Below are 19,414 nucleotides of genomic sequence, written 5' to 3'. Positions count from 1 at the left end.
TATCAAAAATCATTATTGTAAGATGTAAATTAACACTTAAAAGTCTTGGGATCAAATGTTAGACGATCGCACCAAACTCTTGGAAGAATGCGATACACAGAAACATAAAAAGCAATACTCGAGCATTACAACTTGTATTGTTAGTGATAAATAATTAGACTGCCATTGCATATACTAAGCATTACAACTTGTATTGTTAGTGATAAATAATTAGACTGCCATTGCATATACTAAGCCACGTTTAATACAATTCATAAGATACATCATCAACCTTAATCTTAATTTAAATTTAACAACACTTTGACCTCTGATAATTGATTTAGAAAAACAATGCTACGCATAAAGAAAATTATGCAACATATATATAGGTATATATATCGGTACCAATTACTTCGTAGCACTCCTATATCCCAATATCATTTACTCGATCACTGATTTCGTGAGCCTAATCTGAATAATATGCCCTTTTTGTGTTAGGTTACTAGCAATCTGGTTTATTTTAAATGGAGATAGTGTTTCAAAGTATTAAGTAATATGAGTGTGAAATTTGTAATCAAATAATTTTTAAAAGTTGTTCATTGAAAAATATCAAAACAGGAAAATTGGGTGATAGGGATTGGAGTATTGGACCACTTGTTTTGTAGGGCCGAAGGAAACACACCTAAGGACCCAACAACAGCATTTGGGTCTTGCTATTGAGCCGAGGCCCAAGGAAGACAGACACGCATGTTAGGCCTGTTGTTTAGACTTTAGATGGACCCCAACTTAGTATACATCACTGCTGACACTACATAGAGGTGAAAAAAAAACCCGTATCCGGAATCGGACCCGAAAAAATACTCAGAACCGATTTTTTTTATACCCGGGTATTCTATATCCGAAATCGGAACCGACGCTACCTGTAGGGTATGGATAGGTAATGCTTTTTGAGCTCAATACCCGTACTCAGAACCGTACCTGATTTATACCCGTAAGTAACCAGAACCGGTCATACCCTATACCCATACCCGGTTATACCTGATACCAATTTTCTAATACCCAAAAATAATACATGAGTTTTTAGAGTATATTTTTATGTTTACGTCATAACTTTTATGTTTAAGTTTTTTTGAAATGCATATTATTAAATAAATAATTTTTGCTTAAGTGGATTTATGGTTTTTGTAATATTATTTAATTATTTTTATAAATTGCAAATGAAATTTAAATTTTAAACAAATTTAAAATGAATAAAAAAATTACAAATTCAAAACCGGGTATCAATACCCATTCGTACCCGGACACATACCCGGTTCCAATACCCGGTAATACCTGAACCCGATCATACCCTACCCAGGGGCATAGGGTTGAGTTTTTCTCCTTAATACCCTACCCGAACCCTACCGTATTTCTCTCAATACCCGATTTTTCAATACCCGATCATACCCGAAATCGGTTTCATACCCAAACCCAGGTATTATAAAAAACCCAATTTGTGCACCTCTAACACTACATATGAATATCAGAATACAAGATGCACATAATTATATAAAAACTAGGATTTAGGACCCCTCTCGAAGCAACGGGACCACTAAACCGAACAAAAAAACATACGTAGTTAAACCACGAACGTGCTGTGAGTCTATGCGAAATCAACTTTTAGCGGGTTACGACATCAAAACTAAACAAAAGAAATAAACATGTCAATGCCAAAATACAACAAGTTATCATGCGGAACAAAAAAACCCAGCAAGTTACATTTGCGAACCGACGCAAATTTGGTTAGTATCGCCAGTACCAGCACAAATTGGTAAGCCAAAAAATCATATTTTAAAGTCATGGTATCAAACGTCGAAACGCATATATAAAAACATGTGACGATGAGATATATTTAAATCATGAAAAAAGTTTCAGTCATTTTAAACACCAAACATAACAAATACGAAAGTAAAGTTTAAGAAATTTTTAACCGACACATGTTTTATTTGTAAAAACACAATATATGTAAAAAAAACGACTTAAAATTTAATAGTAAAAAATAAAATGAATAATAAATTGAATACTAATTTGCGAGGGGAAAGAAAATGTATAATAATATTGAATTAATGAATTTCCAAACCATAACATTTAAACCAATGCATGCTAACAATTACGCAAAAACGGTATAAATTGATGGCGATGCCATACCATTCTAAACTTCGTTATTATTGATGTAGTGTCATTCGTATAATCGTATATCAAGAAAAAGGTGTGTATGAATTATGAAAAGTTGAAGTGAAAAAACAAAGTGTAAAAACTATTTTGATTTCAAACACAAAACCTTATATGGGGCTTAGATTATAATATATCTCGTTTTGGCAAGTGATGTTTATGTTTTCTTTTTTTCATAACGACGACCATTTTGTATTTATGCTACCGCACTTTTCAAATTTAGAAAGCTCTGATGCTTCACTCTGGCTACACAATGTTGTCTTAACCAAGCCCACGCTGGTTTCAGAGTTTGGCTTGGGCGTTCCTCCGGGAAACCATACCGCCGACTGCCACTTAACAGCCGTGGTGCCACCACAAGAGCAGAACTCTTTGGCGTAACACACGATAGGACAAAACCTGGGTGGGCTCAGGGTTCGAGCTGACAACCTTTGTATAAGATCTATCTCAAATCCTTTATTGCCAATATCAACCCAAATATGACACAAGTGAGATTCAAACTTGAGTCTTCACCAGAGAACCTAAACCTTATACCACTAGACCATAAGTGGAGGATCATGTAATGTTTATGTTAATGTAAAGTAGTTGGTTTGCATCGTTTACTGAAATCTGAAAATCACAGAATGCCCATCTCCTCCTCATTACTGTTTCATATATATTTACAAGTATCAAAATATATTAAGAGATAAATCTCAAAATTACGAGATCCTATGGAATCATTTGAATAAATAAGTGATATTATTCCTATTAATTACACATAAGATCAGGTACTCAATAAACTACTAAAAAAATATACTTATTAAATTTGAGAGATCCCTAAATTTTGAAAGTATGCACCGATGACACAATGCATTAGAATATAATAATACCTATAATTATTTTGTTGAAACTTTGGTGTGACACGATCTTCAAATATGGCTTTAGATTCTTTAAACATAGATTACAAGCTTCAAATAATAATATTTAAGTGTTCATTTGACCACTTCCATTGAATATAACGTGCTGAAGAGTTTTCAAGTTGTTAAGGTTTATTTTTCTGTAAACATCAGTGTAAAACAACGATTTACAGATTTTTATAAGTTGACTACAAAATGGTATATAGAAAGAAACGAGGTTATAATTTTAATTTGAGCTCTGAAATAAATTGAACCTACCTCATATGTAGATGTTTATGTGAATGTTTAGTGTAACTAGATCATTAGACTAGAGTTGTGACCACTTCCATTGGTTGGTTGGGCAATAACTTAAAAAAATATATACCTAATAAATAATTAACAATTAACTGCCATATTTTATAATTCTATGAACCCAACCTACTTTTCTCCGCTTCTCTTATTTCACATTTAACTCTTCGTAATATATAAATTTAAAACTTGAAAAAACAAACTTTTGTTTTACTAAATATTTCTTTAACTAAACCCGTATAATACGTAGGTTTGTAAACATAGTATAAGAAAAAAACAAACTTCAAAGCCAACCATGCACGCTTTTCTTATTATTAGTTATGATACGTATAACAACTAATTTGATGATTAACTTTTTTTAAGGTAAAACTCTAAAACTTATGTCACGCGTTGATTCGAAAATTAAAAAAAAAACTTCCAAAATTTCTGTATCTTTCTCTATAATACTTTCATATCCACTCGCCTTATGAATAACCTCTTCATGCCACGTCGCCTAAAAGGCTAAAAGTCGGTGCCCATACACCCATCTTTTACATTATACATATGGTGTCTTATGCTGCTTGATTGTTTGAAATGATGCATAGTGCAATAATAATATAAAGTTTTTATTTGACCTTAAGCTAAACAATAAAAGTCAGATAAACGATATTTTCACGTGGGACCCACTTTAAGTTGTAATATATTTGGCCATATTACACATGTAACATATCCACCGAATCTTCACTTGCCAGCGCCTTGAGGGCAGCTCTCTCTTTGAATGCAAGGGCCCTATTTGCTTTGTTCATTTTGCACACGTGTCTCTTCCATCATTTTAATATTTCAAGATTTTTTAAAAAGCATATCTTTACTAAATTCCCACAAAACCCTTTATATATCATTAAATTTTGAACTCATATTCTCAACTTTTGTTCCATCTTCTTTTCGAAAACCTCAAGTAATAGTGACACTCTTTTTCTTTGAGCTTTGTGAATCTTTTTTGATATGGTGTTTGACTTTGACTTGTTGTGTCTTGTTTGGTTAGCATGGAGGAGAAGTATGAGCCGTTGAAAGAGCTCGGTTCCGGGAATTTCGGAGTGGCAAGGTTGGTTAGAGATAAGAGGACTAAAGAGTTGCTTGCAGTCAAATACATTGAAAGAGGACCAAAGGTAATATATTTTGAGTCATGTAACTGGTCAAAACAGGCTTCGAAATGAGTTCAGGTCAAAACAGTTTTTTAATATGTTTTAGTTTGGTTTGTGTATTAAAATTGTTTATTTGTAATGACAATAGGCATATAAGTAATCTAACTTGAAAATATTCCATATTACAATTTTCATGTGATAAAAGGAAAGTGATTCGACCCGTTTGGCTTAATGGGTTGATTGGTTTTTGTATGATCTCAAATGAATGGTAATAACAGATTAGCTAAAAGCAAAAGTGTCAACCATGTTGAAGGTTGCCAAAAGTATACTTTAATGCATACAACTTCTTAAAAGTCTTTTATTCAAAATTGAAATTTTTTGTTGTAATAATAATATTATTTTCATCATAATTAACAAGTATAACTTTTATAAAGATTCAAGACGTTCGCGTTGCGGGTCAACCTAACCTAAAATGGCATGTTTCTGGTGTTAGTTAAACTACCCAAACCACGGGCCCACCTATATTGCGTAACACTATCCATTGTGCTAAAAATGGCACCTTTGGCCTTGTGAGACAAATCTTCATATGCATGCTATTAAAGAACTAGCCTTTATAACTGATTTTGGAATTCTTTTTTCAGATTGATGAAAATGTTAAGAGGGAAATCATCAATCACAGATCACTTAGGCATCCTAACATCATTAGGTTCAAAGAGGTAACTTTGTGCTTCTAGAACATCACTTTCCACTAGGGATCTAAATGTGCCGAGCGTGAGGTCAGCTTGTTTCGAGCTCTATTGCTAAAGCTTGAGCTTGGCCTATGAGTAGCTTTCGAAGCGCAACTCGGCTTGTTTATTATATATTAATTAATTTGAATACATTTCTAATTACTTTTCATATCTTTTTAGTTATTATTCTCTATATATAACATAAAATATAATATTTAGTTATTTTATCATAATTTTCTACATAATAATAATTATATATTAAATAAAAATTACTTAAATATAATAATATGCTTGTGAGCCACTTTGAGTAAGTGAAACTGGGGCTTGGACCTGAGTTCGCATATTAAACAATATTATTATTTTTAGGCTCGAGCTTGTTTAAGTGATTTGAGCTTTTAATGTGTACTTTCCACTCATTTTATGACAAAACAACTAAATTGGCAAGCAGTCTGCAAGAAGATAATCCAAAGATGAATAAAAGTTTAATCATTATACAAACTAAGGCTTACAATATACAAAACTCGTAGTTTAATAATAATAACCACGTGCAGGTTTTATTAACTCCAACACATCTAGCTATTGTTATGGAATATGCAGCTGGTGGTGAACTCTTTGCCCAGATCTGCAATGCTGGCAGATTCAGTGAAGATGAGGTTCATCACTTTCCATATTGCACAAATAAAATCGTGAAAAAAATAACACATTAAAATGTTACTATTGAAAACAGGCTCGGTATTTCTTCCAGCAACTTATATCTGGTGTCCGTTACTGTCATCAAATGGTATAGATTGTTTCGATAGCATGCCTATTAATTTAATAACTTTTGTAAGATTTCTGTTTCATAATCATTGTTTGTTTTGAACTTTAGGAAATTTGCCACAGAGATTTAAAGCTTGAGAACACTCTTCTAGATGGGAGTAGAACCCCGCGTGTCAAGATTTGTGATTTTGGTTATTCAAAGGTTAAGAATTACCTTTGTTAGGACAATTTTATCTTTTAATGTAAAGTTATTTAGTATCAAGCATTTTTTGGTCATTTTTTCAGTCTGGTTTGTTACACTCTCAACCGAAATCGAAAGTAGGAACACCGGCGTATATAGCCCCGGAGGTTATATCTCGTAAAGAGTATGATGGCAAGGTACTTTATATCATCTTTTTGTCTTCTGTTAGATTGTTTTCTAGTATAATACTAGAGGTAGCGAAACGAGTTAGGTAACGACTAACGAGTCAAAATGATTGTTTTTATGTATGGGTAGAATTGCTACATATACAAACATACCATAGTTTTGTCTGATTGTCTGTTTTGTGTTAGATTGCAGATGTTTGGTCATGTGGGGTAACTCTTTATGTTATGCTCGTTGGAGCTTACCCTTTTGAGGATCCCAGAGACCCTCGAAATTTTCGTAAGACAATCGGGGTAAGATTTTTAAAGAACTGTTATATTTACTATATATGTTCCTAGAAGAACAAAGATACATGTTGACTTTATGGTCAAAAGTCAAATCTTGCAATTTCTAGATTGAGAATCGATATGGATTTGACTACATTATAACCACATATATACATAATATGTACTATTTGGTTCCAAATTTATTATATGCATCAGAAATTTCACAAGAACTTGAAAAATTTTAAAGTTTTTTTAAGTTGGAAATTAGTTTCTTTGACTTAAAAGAGTGTCATGACTCGATTATAACATCGGGTTGTTATTATATGCAGAGAATCATGAGCGTTCAGTACTCGATACCCGATTATGTGCGCGTTTCCAAGGAGTGTAGACACCTCCTTTCTTGTATATTTGTTGCTAACCCATACAAGGTACTATTTCTTTCTGAATATTTGTTTGTTTCACGACATTAAACTAACAAATTGTTTGATTAAAGTGTTTAATCATTAATAAACCATCTAGAATAAGTGGCATCATGTCAAGAGTTAGCTAGGGTGTTTGGTTTGAGGTATCGGGTTTGATAGTTTTTGGGTATGGTTGGTTTAAGGATAAATACAACCTTTGAGGGTGTGAGTACGTGGTCAAAATGTTCCATGACCCGTTATTCACAAAAGGAGTTTGTTAGTATACACATTACAGAAGACCAAGTAAATCAACTAAATCTCTTATTTGTGTGGAGATATATCTAAAAATAAAACACAATATAAATACAAATACATACAATATACTAATAGACCCTCGCAGTCGAATGCAAAGACTGGACTTGAACCGATTAAAGAGTTGGCGATGTAATCAGTTATAGTAAAAATGCATGTGTGGGTACTGGTAGTCAGCTGGGACATGAAGAACACGAATAGACCTAAGTCGTATCTTTTCCCGAATAAAGCGAATGTCTATTTCGACTGTTTAGTACGCTGATGTTGTACTGGGTTGATGGATAGGTACATGGTCGAGATGTTGTCACGATAAATTATAGATGCTTGTCGAATAGTCACGTGTAACTTAAGTAGAAGATTCCGTAGCCATGCAAGTTCCTCAGCCGTGTTTGCGACACCCTGATACTCGGCTTGGGCACTTGATCGAGAAATGGTATTTTGACGTTTAGGTGACCAAGAGATCAAGTTGTCGCCTAGAAAAACGCAATAGCCGGACGTCGATCGCTGGGTGTCCGAGCAACCCCCAATTGTCAGGCGGTTAGGTGACCCGATCTGGAGCGAGACAAATGTAAACCGTGATATGCGGTCCCTTTAATATAGCGCAACATCCGTTTAAGATAGTTGAAATGGGGTTCCTGAGGTGCATGCATAAATAACCCCTAACCGGTTTGCTCAACATGGATAGAACCAGTACTCGTTAAACGAACCGGCTTTTGGAAAGTGGCAATTGAATCGGTTTAGTGCTTAGACCAGTTTTGAATAATTTCTTTATTAAATTTCTTTAAATGCGTTATAAGATTCGAACATGAGACATCTCATGCACACAAGAAAGTGCGTGTCAACTAAAACAGAAAGATGTTGGCAGTGTTCCATATATCCAGGGGGGCAAACTAAACTTTTATTTGTAGCTAATATAAACAACGTAATAGTTTACTGCTTAAATATTATGTAATACATATATATTTTTTTATGTCCAACTTACGTTGTCTGGTTTTTAATTCTGGTCCTACCAGCGACCACTGATTTTTATTGTAGCCGGTTTGGTTTCTAAACATCAATGTTGTTGCTCCAGAATACACAACTATCTACATGCGATAAAACAATAATAATATTACTAAACTAAAGTTCTTGAATCATTTCTAAAGAGGATTACTATAGAAGAAATCAAGAAACATCCTTGGTTCAAGAAAAACATGCCGAAAGAGCTTGTGGAAGGCGAGAAAACTAATTATGAAAACACGAGCAGTGATCAATCGCTTCAAAGTATCGAAGAGATCAACCGGATCATACAAGCGGCCAAAACTCTTGGCGAAGGGTCCTCCACAATCAGAAGAATGGCCATGGGTGTGGGTGAAGACTCATTGGATCCAGACGATGATGAGATTGATGAAGACGAGATTGTTGAATCCAGTGGAGATTATTATGAGTATCAAGTTTAAGTATTTATTCAACAAATACTATGATTTGTACTTTAAAGGTGTGTTTTGGGTTGCTCTTGGAAAATTTCCATTTGTATTCATAAGTTAGTTGTTAATTTTTAGTGTGCCAACTTATAAATTTCTGTTGCATTTTGTATAAGATATTCATATATTCATGTGCAATGTCATGTAGTTTTGAGTGTGACACATAAGAGAAATGGCCACCCATGCTAATTGTCATTTTAAAGGTTTGTATCATATACTAGTTCTAACACCGAAAACACACATACTACATTTACAGTATGTAATTCGATCCCATATCCGAATAACGTTGTCATTTGTTACATTTGGTAAGAGTAATAAGTAGACCAGTAGAAGACTGATTCAACCTGATATCGATAAAAAAAAGATTAAAAATTTTGAAATATTAATTTTAGATTTGTTTAGTTAACGTCAATGCCTTGCTCGTTCTTTGATGAGTGTTCATAGGCGTTGACCTTAGGTGAGGGGTTTTCCCGGATCAGAAAGCAGGTGTATTCTTATATGGTGAATTTAGCCAATGGACTATTTGAAGAATTCGTTGACCATTATAAAGACGTTAACGCATCGTACTGAATGACTATTTCCAATAAATGCGTTTAAAAGTGTACTTAGACATAACTTAATGGCCAAATCGAGGTGCCTCAATCTCTAAGTGTCTAAATCTAATCAATACATAATATTATATTATAAAAGTTGAGTTTTTTACTACCCAACATGTTTTTGAGTTAATATATATAATTTAGTAAACTATAATATAGATTCATTTATATTCGTTTTACTAAGAAAAAAAATAGATCTAGCTATTTCATAGGAGTTGAAATGTGTTCTCACTTTGTATGTCTCATATTCTGCATGTTAAGATTGCATCTTATAGCATAATATTGTATATTTTATGTTGGTTATGCTATGTGGTTCTAATTAATTTTCAGTTAAACATAAACGGTAATCAAAACTATAAGTTATTCTGTCTTTAAAGCAATTTTACCCTCTACCGTTCAAATGAAAACGTGTCTTGGGTTTGTGACGAATTATTTCCCAAGATAAAACGAAGCAACGCATAGTATGCCATATCAACGTTACATGGGTGATGATAAGCTGATTGAACTTACGGATGTTTCAAATATTTCAAGTAGTGAAAAATCATGTTTAGTACAAACATAATTTATTAGTAACATGGTATGGGAGAAACATAACTAGACATATGAAGATTTTTTCTACTTTTATGAATGAACTTGGATTATCATATACCGACGTTCTTGTAACCTTTTGAATGGTCAAGAAAGCTCTTCGAAAATGCGTCTTCATTTAGATACAACAAATTTTGGTTGCTTCTTGCTATTACGTATAAAATGTGAGATTCGAACTTCATTTTAATTTATTGAGGTAGTCAGGTAAATATCCTTTATAAAAATACGCGAAGTATAAATGGTAAATAATAAACAAGTAAATATCCTTTATAAAAAATACGCAAAGTATAAATGGTAAATAATAAACAGTAAAAGGATAAATTTGACAAATGACGCCACTTAGTAAGTCGTTGACCTAGAAATTCCCACACTACTCTAAAAGTCCAAAGTCCATTAAATTATCACCCCACACCTCTATAAATATAAACTTTCAATTAGAATAACTAAAAAAAGTAAACAAAAAGAAAATTTCACTTTTGAGAATGAAGAACTGTTGGAGTTTGGTTATAGGTTTAATGCTTATGATGTTGTGGACCATGGCTAGTGCGGGACCGAGTTCTGCCACGTGCAAGACAGAGAGGGGCCTCGCATTAAGCGCGTGTAAAAGCGTGTTGTATGGCCGGCTTCCATCATCGTCTTGTTGTAAGCGAATTCGAGTTAGCCATGTTAAGTGCATATGTCCCGTCATGACTCCTAAGTTGGTTGCTCTTATCGACATCAATAGTTTCATTAAACTTATCGAAGGCTGTGGGCGCAGATTTCCTCATAACTTCAAATGTGGAAGTAAACATCTACATTCAATTTATATAACATGTTTCAACATACAAATCTTCATAAATTGGAACTATGTTTAACAGTTGATTTTGGTTTTGCAGGTCTTACCATACCGTAAAATAATAAATATTTGGAGTGTCATGATCTCATGTTGAAGCATGCATGCTTTGGGGAAAATGGTGGATTATCAATTACGCATTAATATTGTTTGAAGTTAGGGTGTGTTTGTTAATCATTTATATTTTGCAGTTTTATTTGTTGATTTTGTTCGTTTAAATGTCCGTAGTAGGTTATTTACTGTTTTGTAATGTGGAATTTAAGACAAGGTTGAAGACTAGATTACTTGAAGATGAGTAAGGTAAAAGAAACCCAAATGTACTGTTTTGTAATGTGGATTTTATTTGTTGTGTTCTATCCAACCAAAGTTGTTAATTAAGTTTGCGTATACACTGGGGATGAACTTGATACAATACATGTATATGATTGTACATGTACCCGTTTGTACATGTACCGAAATTCAACAAAAACAATTATTCATATGGTGATACCCAGACTGAATAGACAAAATGTCCATCCCTAATACACGCCATAACATAGTTTGTCATGTGGGTTGTAGACTTGTAATATAGTTAGTTGTAAGAGGTAAAGCTTCTTTAATAAAGACGTACACTTAAACTCGGGTAAAGTGATTTAATAATATATATATATATATAATAAATTGTTTTTACATACGCATTGCGAATCGAAAAATGTTAATAAAAACTATGCATTTCTATTTCTTATGAACACAAGGCACTACACATAAAATCTTATGGATATACTCTTTTAACTTAGAGCGTACACAACACTAATTGCTAAATCTTTACAAACCGTCATATATAATTCTAAACTTTTTTAAAAAACTTTCATTTTCTTACGTAACATCAAATCTCCACAAAGTGATTTAATTACTCAAAGTCTCAAACGATTGACTTGTATAGAGGCGTATGTGGATTAACAGGAATGAAGGAAAACTGTAAGGAAGCATGTGTATAACTAAAAGAGTCACCAAGGCTTTTCAATGGTTTTGTTTTACTTTAGATTGTTGCTGTTGATTTTTTATTTTGTTTTCATTAAGTTTCTAGCATTCTGATCGGATTTAACATTTTGATTACATTTTCAATGGTTAATAAGCTAGTTACTTTGACTAAACTTTTCTTATTGCCTACAAATAAATGCAGATTTGTGATGTTTAGGAAAAACCTTGATGTGCGATGATATTTTTTTTCTCTATTTAGGATTTTAATACTACAAGGTATCTACCTCTCTCTTTTTTTTTCTTCCGTTGTATCACACATCGCAGTGATCGCACACACTCAAACGTACAAGATACATACAAGTGAATACGAGGCATTTTAGGTTTTTCTTTCATTGTTTTCTCTTTTATTATCAACGTTTTTATTTAAACTTATACGTAGCTTGTTGTCCGCTTACCTGTCACTTCATTGTAAATCGTTAAGATGTTTCTATGATATTATATGAGGATATTACCAACAAAAAAAATTTCTTAAACTTATAAGATATCCCTAAAACTTGATCTAAATGCACGTTCTAAATATTTATATGTGTATCGATCTAAAATTATGTTTTTTTAACTGTTTTGTTTTAAATGTTTCTCCTCGGTGAATCCTCCACCGAAACAAAATGAAACAAGGTTGAAATCCGTACATATGGTAGTGGAGATGACCAAATCATCTCCTTTCTTGATGAGTAAGATACAAATAAGAAAAGACATAACCATCAATCCCAAGTCAACATCCAATTAACAAAACAATACTCGTCAAATCTGCACCACTTATCAAAAAGAGAGACTTTACACTATAGTTTATACATTTCACAAATTTATTTTTTTCATTAAAATTTATCAAATTTGTATTTACATTAAAAGTATTTTATATAAGGATATAAAATTTTTAAAGAGTCGGGGAAGAGATATCAGATCTTGGGTTTTTATATGGATAAAAAACAGAAAAAACAAATCTTCGCTTCCTACTTTAAATTGGAACAAATGGGAAAATTTTCATTTTTATCTTGCACCGGAGTTTTTGTTCTTGCCTTCATATTAGTTTGTCGTTTTTAAAGAAAGTTGACGTTTAAAAAAAATAATATAATACCATTATAAAGTTTAATGTTTAAAAGTACTTGCTAGTTGTGGTCCATTTGGCCAAACTTTTTTTTATATGTGCTTATTTTATGGGAAAATCCCCAATATGTCTATTTATCTCCTTCAATTCAAGGATTTGTTCACATTCAAGAAAAGTTTCAAGATTGTCCATCCATAATACCGGTGGATCCTTACACATTCTCTGACACCCGACGTTTTTTCCGACCAAACGTCAAGCACCACCTGTCACTTTTAAGAGAGGATCCGAGTGTAAGTTGAAATGTATTTTTGAGGTGAAAAGTAATACATAATATTTTAAAGCTAATGAAATACATAATATATACAAACTTAAACAAAAATATTAATAGATGGATACATGTTATTTAACTTATATATAGAATTAAGATAAAATAGAATATATATAAAAACAAAGTTTGATTACTTACAAAAGACAGGGACGCCGAAATATAAGTTGGGTCGCCGGAATATATAAGATGGGACGCCGGAATATAAGATGGGACGCCAGAATATATAAGCTCGGACGCCGAAAATATATAAGCTAGGACGCCGGAATATAAGTTGGGTCGCCGGAGTATATAAGTTAGGACGCCGGAATATAAGGTCGTCGGATTACATAAGATGGGACGCCGGCGACACGAGCTCTGACCGTCGGAAACGACGGGAACATACATATATAATTAAAGTTGTCGGCAAACTTATATTTCAACTTACATTTGGATCCTCCCTTAAAAGTGACAGGTGGTGCTTGACAGTTGGTCGGAAAAAATTGTCGGGTGTCAGAGAATATGTAAGGATCCGCCAGTATTATGGATGGACAATCTTGGAACTTTTCTTTGATGTGGACAAATCCTTGAGTTGAAGGAGATAAATAGACATATTGGGGATTTTTCCTTATTTTATTTACTTATTATTATTAACAATATTTTTTAATTAAATTACATTTGCAAGGACTTGAATACACAACCTTATATTTATGAGGAGGAAGTCATATCACTAAACCAACAGGCCATGTGTCTCTATGTTATTATTTAACTCACTTTTTTATCGTTTCTGTTTAGTTAAATCACATATTTAACAAGCCAACTAATCGAACATGTTATACTTTTTTGACTTTATCATTCGTTTAGTCTCGACGTAGCACACATATTCGATAGTGTAAGTTGGGATGTTACATAATAATTAAAAAAAACAAGGAAGTGAAAACGTTTTAATACCCTTTCCTTACATAACAACTATATTGTAGGGTGTTCACTTCGTTTGATATAACAAATACACTGAGATGCAAAAACTTTACACCCTCAGCATTATTTATGTAAAACTTAACCAAATATTTTTATTAAAATTTCAAACATTTTTTTTTTCGTTTTTACTTTCGTATTTTACATGCCTTGCCAAACCGAATCGACAACGACCGAAGTTCTGCCACATCTCCCATTTATTTAACCAATTTTTTTAAAATATTTTTTACATACCGTAATGAACTGAATCGATTTTGACCGAATTGCCATCGCATCCCTGCAACAATGCACATATTAACCAACTTTTTATATATAAAACAGTTTCAATCCAACACAAAGTAAGCATGAAAATGATTATTATGATATGTGTAGCTCTTGTATTGTTCTTTTCTTCTATCTAACCACTACTTTCAACTTTCAACCCGACGCTATTTTGGCTGGAATCCTATTTGACTCGAATCAAGCTAATGCATTTTTCTTAAAGTGAGATGTTTTAACCCGAACCAAACATATACTTTCTTTTTTCTTAAGGTGATCTGTTTTGAACCATTCTTATCTGTACAAGTTGATAAACAATTGAAATATACAAATCCAAGAATCCCATGAACGACTGTAAATGAAATAAGGATCGCATTAAGCACATGAAGAAACACTGATCGTCCCCCCGGGCAGATTACGGGTAACCTGGGGGTTAGATAGATGTTTCCCACGAGGGGTTAGACCCAGAAAAGATGGTTCTTCTGATAACCTGCAAAACAGACACCGTGAGCTTGTCACTGAGAAGGGGGGGTTCCTCCTTGTGACCACCCTCCGGCGTGAGAATCAGACTAGATTGCTCTCTAAATATAAATGTATATTAAGAGATTGCTAGAGCAGATATCAGGTATAATATGATAATGTGATAAGATATGATAAGATGAGATGGTCATACCATTTGTGGTATTTATAGCCGAAGGTAGGTTTCCAAGGAGGTGTGGCCTGCTGAATAGTATTCCTGTTCTACCAACAGTGGCCTACGCACATGCCCTGCTGGTAGTTGGTGGGTAGGCAGCGGCTGATAGTGACCAGGCCTGCTGTGTAATATTCCTTTTCCACCAACTGCCGGCTATGCACGTGGTATGACAGGAGTTGGTGAGTAGGCAGCGGCTAATAGTGACATACAGTACAGGAGCATGCTGCTCGCCATACTGTTGTCAATAAGCTGTCGTATCTTTAGTCAGATCTTTTGCCCATACCTCGTCAGGTACAGTACAGAAGATCTTCCCGTATCGTACGGACTGGCTTATTTGGGCGGGAGTATTCCCCCTCCCGCCCTTGTGCGGGATTGTTCCCGGCTTTGCTCATTCCTTCAGGTGACACTGAGTGATTGAGAGCTAAGTGCCTTGTGCGTGTAGCCTTGCTGTGCGGGTGGCCTTCCCTGATGGCTTGTATCCGCAGCTGCGGGAACAGGCAGAGTCCACCATTGGGAGGCATTTCCTGCGGGAACAGCTTGCGTACTGCGCGTAAGGACGTCACGTCTCTGAGCATGGTTGGTTCTGCGGATCCAGTTGGTTTCTGCGCAGACGTCCCTCTTCAAGGTGAGTCTTGCGGGTCCAACTGGGCTCGGCTGGGACCTACCTCTTCAAGTCCCCCAGTCCAATGTTCTTCTCATGAGTGTTTAATAAAGTGAGGTGAACTTTTGGACTTAAGCAAAGGGTTTTGAAAAGGGTTTTTTAAGGTTTTCCATGGGGATTCTTCCCGCGGAAGTCCTTGTCACTTGCAGAAATTCCCGAGTTTCCTGCTTGATCTTTGGGTATGATGCGGGTAGGTCTGTAACCTCCTCGCAAGTCAGGAGCGTTGAGTCCCACTTGTGTGGATTCTCCATGAGGTTTTGGTAGTTTTGAACATAGTGATCAATTATGTTAAAACCACCAATTCCATCCTGGAGCTTCAAACAATGTAGTTCTCGACGTTCCCGCTATGCGGGGATGTTATTTCCGTTTCCGTAAGCATTGCCCAGAAGATCCTTCTTGGTTTCAATTCCCTGCGGAGCGCTAGGTATGTGAAGGGTTTTGCCTTGACACTGTACCCGCGCTCGTCTTATTCGGAGACCGAGAGCGAAGAGGTGGCGGGGAATCCCGGTGGTGATAAGACCGCCGCTCCGGAGGCTGCGACGATAGTCACCTCCGGAGAGCCCAGGATGACAACGGTGACCGGCGTGAAGAGGCCGGCTCCATCGGGTTCATCCCCGCCCGTCCGCACTTTCAGGCTCAAGAAAACCCGTAAGTACAAACTTCCTTTATCTTTTAACTTCATAGTTTTCTATCATTAATACTTTTCTTTGTGCAGGCGTGGATGTTGACGCATTCCAGGGTGGAGCGCAGAGTACTCCGCCCATGACGGTAGGCTTGGTCAGCCTACCTGAGGCGACGACCCAGGCGCCTGCGCCTGCTTCCGCTGGTTCAGTTGCTCACTCCTTTGAGCCGACTGTTCCAGCTGTGATGACGTCACCGCCGGCTGTGAGTGCGATTTTTACTGCATCTTTCACCGAGCCGGCGGTTACTTTTGTTGCGGACCGCGGCTGGGACCGCGGCGGCTTCTACCATGCCCCCGTCATCGGCAACGACGGCCGATCCTTCAGGTATGCATGGGGCTTCTCGCCAATCTCTGCTTCCTTCCCATCTGCCTGACCTCTTGGATGGATTTCCGTTGGGTTCAGGTGATGGGTTTGGCGGCTATCGGCCTGTTATTGACCCTACAGGTGCGTAGGGTTCTTTTGGCCTATTTTATATATATATATATATATATTTTTTATCATCTTTTCCTAACTGCTTTTTGTTTTTTGCAGTGTCGGATTCCAATGAAGTGTATGTTCCACGATGGAACATTCGCCGAGGAACAACCCTTCGCACCCCTGTGGAGTGCGTGGAGTGGGCTCGTCACGCTGCTCCCAGTGGTGCGTTGGGGGAAGTCATGGCTAGCTACCAGGAGGGTAGGCTAAGCAATGAGCTTCGGGTTCTCCTGGCCCGGATGCAGCCGCGCGTCGAGCTGCTTTGTCGTGAAAACGACAAGTTAAAAGCAGCTCGCCTTCAGGAAGTAGCTCAGGCGCGGGCTGTCCGGGAGGAGAACCAAAGACTTACCGCAGTGGCTGCGGAGAAGGAGAAGGCCTTCAAGGCCCTCGAGGTTGAAGTTCAGGCCCGGCTCGAGGCCCGTTCCAAGGCTGCCCAAGCTGTTAATGAACAGCTTCGGCTGGCTAAGGAAACTACACGGAACGCAACCGAGAGGGCCACCAAGGCTGAAGCTGTTGCTGAGCCTCTACGCGTGGAGAATGAGGAGCTTAAGGCCAAATTAGAGGCTCTCCAGCAGGCTCATGATGCCTTGGCGATGGAAGACGCCAAAAAGCTCCAAGAAATCTTGGACCAGAGGGGGGTGCTTGACCATACTGAGCGTAAGCTAAAGGGCGTCGAAGAGGCTGCGGCTAAAGATGTGTTGCTTGCCAACCTCAACAAGAGTGAAGCCGAACGCGCCCGTAACGAAGCTCAAGCTGCCCTCCAAGAAGCTCTGGTTGCCAAGGAATGGCTTCTTCGAGAAGCGTTGTCTCAGGTAAGCTTTTCATGTCTTTACGCTTTTCTTTGTAAATAGAAAAGGTTCTGATACTTGTATTTTTTCTTGTAGGTTGTGCATCGGGTCTTTGCTGAGACGTCTTATGAAGATGCTATGAGCGCAGCCCTCAACGCTTCTCACGAGGATGGGGAAAAGGTCGGCTTCCTGCTTGGTCTAGGGTTCGTTGAGAAAGGCATCCCGCCTTCCAACTTCCCTTTGTATAATGTTGATACTGAAGCTGTTTATGACCAAGCAGTGAATCAGTATGCCGCCTTCCCGCATCCGGTGGTGGAGAAGGTGAACCAAGTTGCTGCTGCTGATGATGGGCTAGCTATCCTTAAAGCTTTCCTTGAACTGCCACGCTCTACTGATGGTGCTGGTCCAAGTGGAAGTGGCCCTGAAGCCTGATCCTGAAGATCCCTTCCCACTGCTAGGATAGATTTAGCTTGTATAGATTTATTTTCTTGTAGGCGGGTAGTTACCCGACCATTCTTGTAATGAATCATTGTGAAATATAAATCTTTGTGCGGGTAAGACCGCTACTTTCTTTGGATTCCTTGCTTTATAAACGTTATATGACTTGCATACTTTAGTTTAAGTTAGCAATTTTCCAAGTGTTTAGAATAAGTTAACCTTTGAACGTGGTAGATAATAGGTTGAAGTTTTGCTTCCTCTTTCGTGATTGTGCGGGTAGGACCGTCACTTGCACTTAGTAGGATGGCTAAACTTCACCATCTGACCTGCGTGGAGGTTTTCCTCATCTTTTTTGAAATTTCTAAGTGTTAGGATAAGTTAACCTTTGAACGTGGTAGATAGTAGGTTGAAGTTTTGCTTCCTCTTTCGTGATTGTGCGGGTAGGACCGTCACTTGCACTTAGTAGGATGGCTAAACTTTACGTACATCTGACCTGCGTGTAGGTTTTCCTCATCCTTTTGTTAGAAATTTTGTTTTGAATAAGTTTTCCGTTCGACGCGCGGTTGCCAATATGTTAGTGTTCAGTTTCCTCTATCATGATTCATGCGGATAGACCGGCACTTTCATTTAGTGGGATGACTGAACTTTTCCCCTTCAACTGACCTGCGTGAAGGTTTGCCGTTTTTTGGGTTTATGCGGGTTTTGCCGCCTTCCCCACGCAACGACTTTCCACGTAATTATGCGGTGAAAACCGGCATATCCGTGTTGAATAAATTAACCGTTCGACGCGCGGTTGTTAATAGGTTAGTGTTCAATTTCCTCTATCATGATTCATGCGGATAGACCGGCACTTTCATTTAGTGGGATGACTGAACTTTTCCCCTTCAACTGACCTGCGTGAAGGTTTGCCGTTTTTTGGGTTTATGAGGGTTTTGCCGCCTTCCCCATGCAACGACTTTCATACTTATGTATGCGGTGAAAACCGGCATCAGTGTTGATAGTTCATAAAGTATAAATGTAAAATCATCAGCGTCGATGTTCTAAGGAGAATCATTTCCATTAGAAGTGGCTCTTGGCCTTTTCTTTACAAATTTGGAATTGATCTACATGCAAACTGTGTAATTGAGCTCCCTTCCATGTTGTTGGGATGGGAGTGCCATCGAGCCGATACGCACCTGGTTCGGGATCTCGTTCTTTACGCAGCATGTAGTCTCCACATTGAAGCTGGAATTTGTGTTTTCCCCAGCTGGGGTTCTACACGCATCAGCCTGCT

General features: G+C 36.8%; 1 protein-coding gene across 1 annotated transcript; it reads left to right on the top strand.

The window, feature by feature from the left end:
• The first annotated feature begins 4,055 nt into the window (after positions 1-4,055).
• On the top strand, positions 4,056-8,935 carry LOC143591191 (serine/threonine-protein kinase SAPK3-like). Its single transcript, XM_077071474.1, has 10 exons — positions 4,056-4,305; positions 4,393-4,516; positions 5,134-5,208; positions 5,772-5,873; positions 5,948-6,001; positions 6,089-6,181; positions 6,265-6,357; positions 6,532-6,636; positions 6,939-7,037; positions 8,468-8,935. Exons 2-10 carry the CDS (start codon positions 4,394-4,396, stop codon positions 8,759-8,761), a joined length of 1,038 nt encoding a protein of 345 aa, XP_076927589.1. The 5' UTR covers positions 4,056-4,305; position 4,393; the 3' UTR covers positions 8,762-8,935.
• The last annotated feature ends 10,479 nt before the right edge of the window (positions 8,936-19,414 follow it).

This window comes from Bidens hawaiensis, unplaced genomic scaffold (assembly GCF_021521415.1).
Source record: "Bidens hawaiensis isolate Kalapana, Puna unplaced genomic scaffold, B.hawaiensis_p1.1 tig00039454_1, whole genome shotgun sequence".
Taxonomy (NCBI): Eukaryota; Viridiplantae; Streptophyta; class Magnoliopsida; order Asterales; family Asteraceae; genus Bidens; species Bidens hawaiensis.
This window is presented reverse-complemented; position numbering and strand designations above follow the sequence as displayed.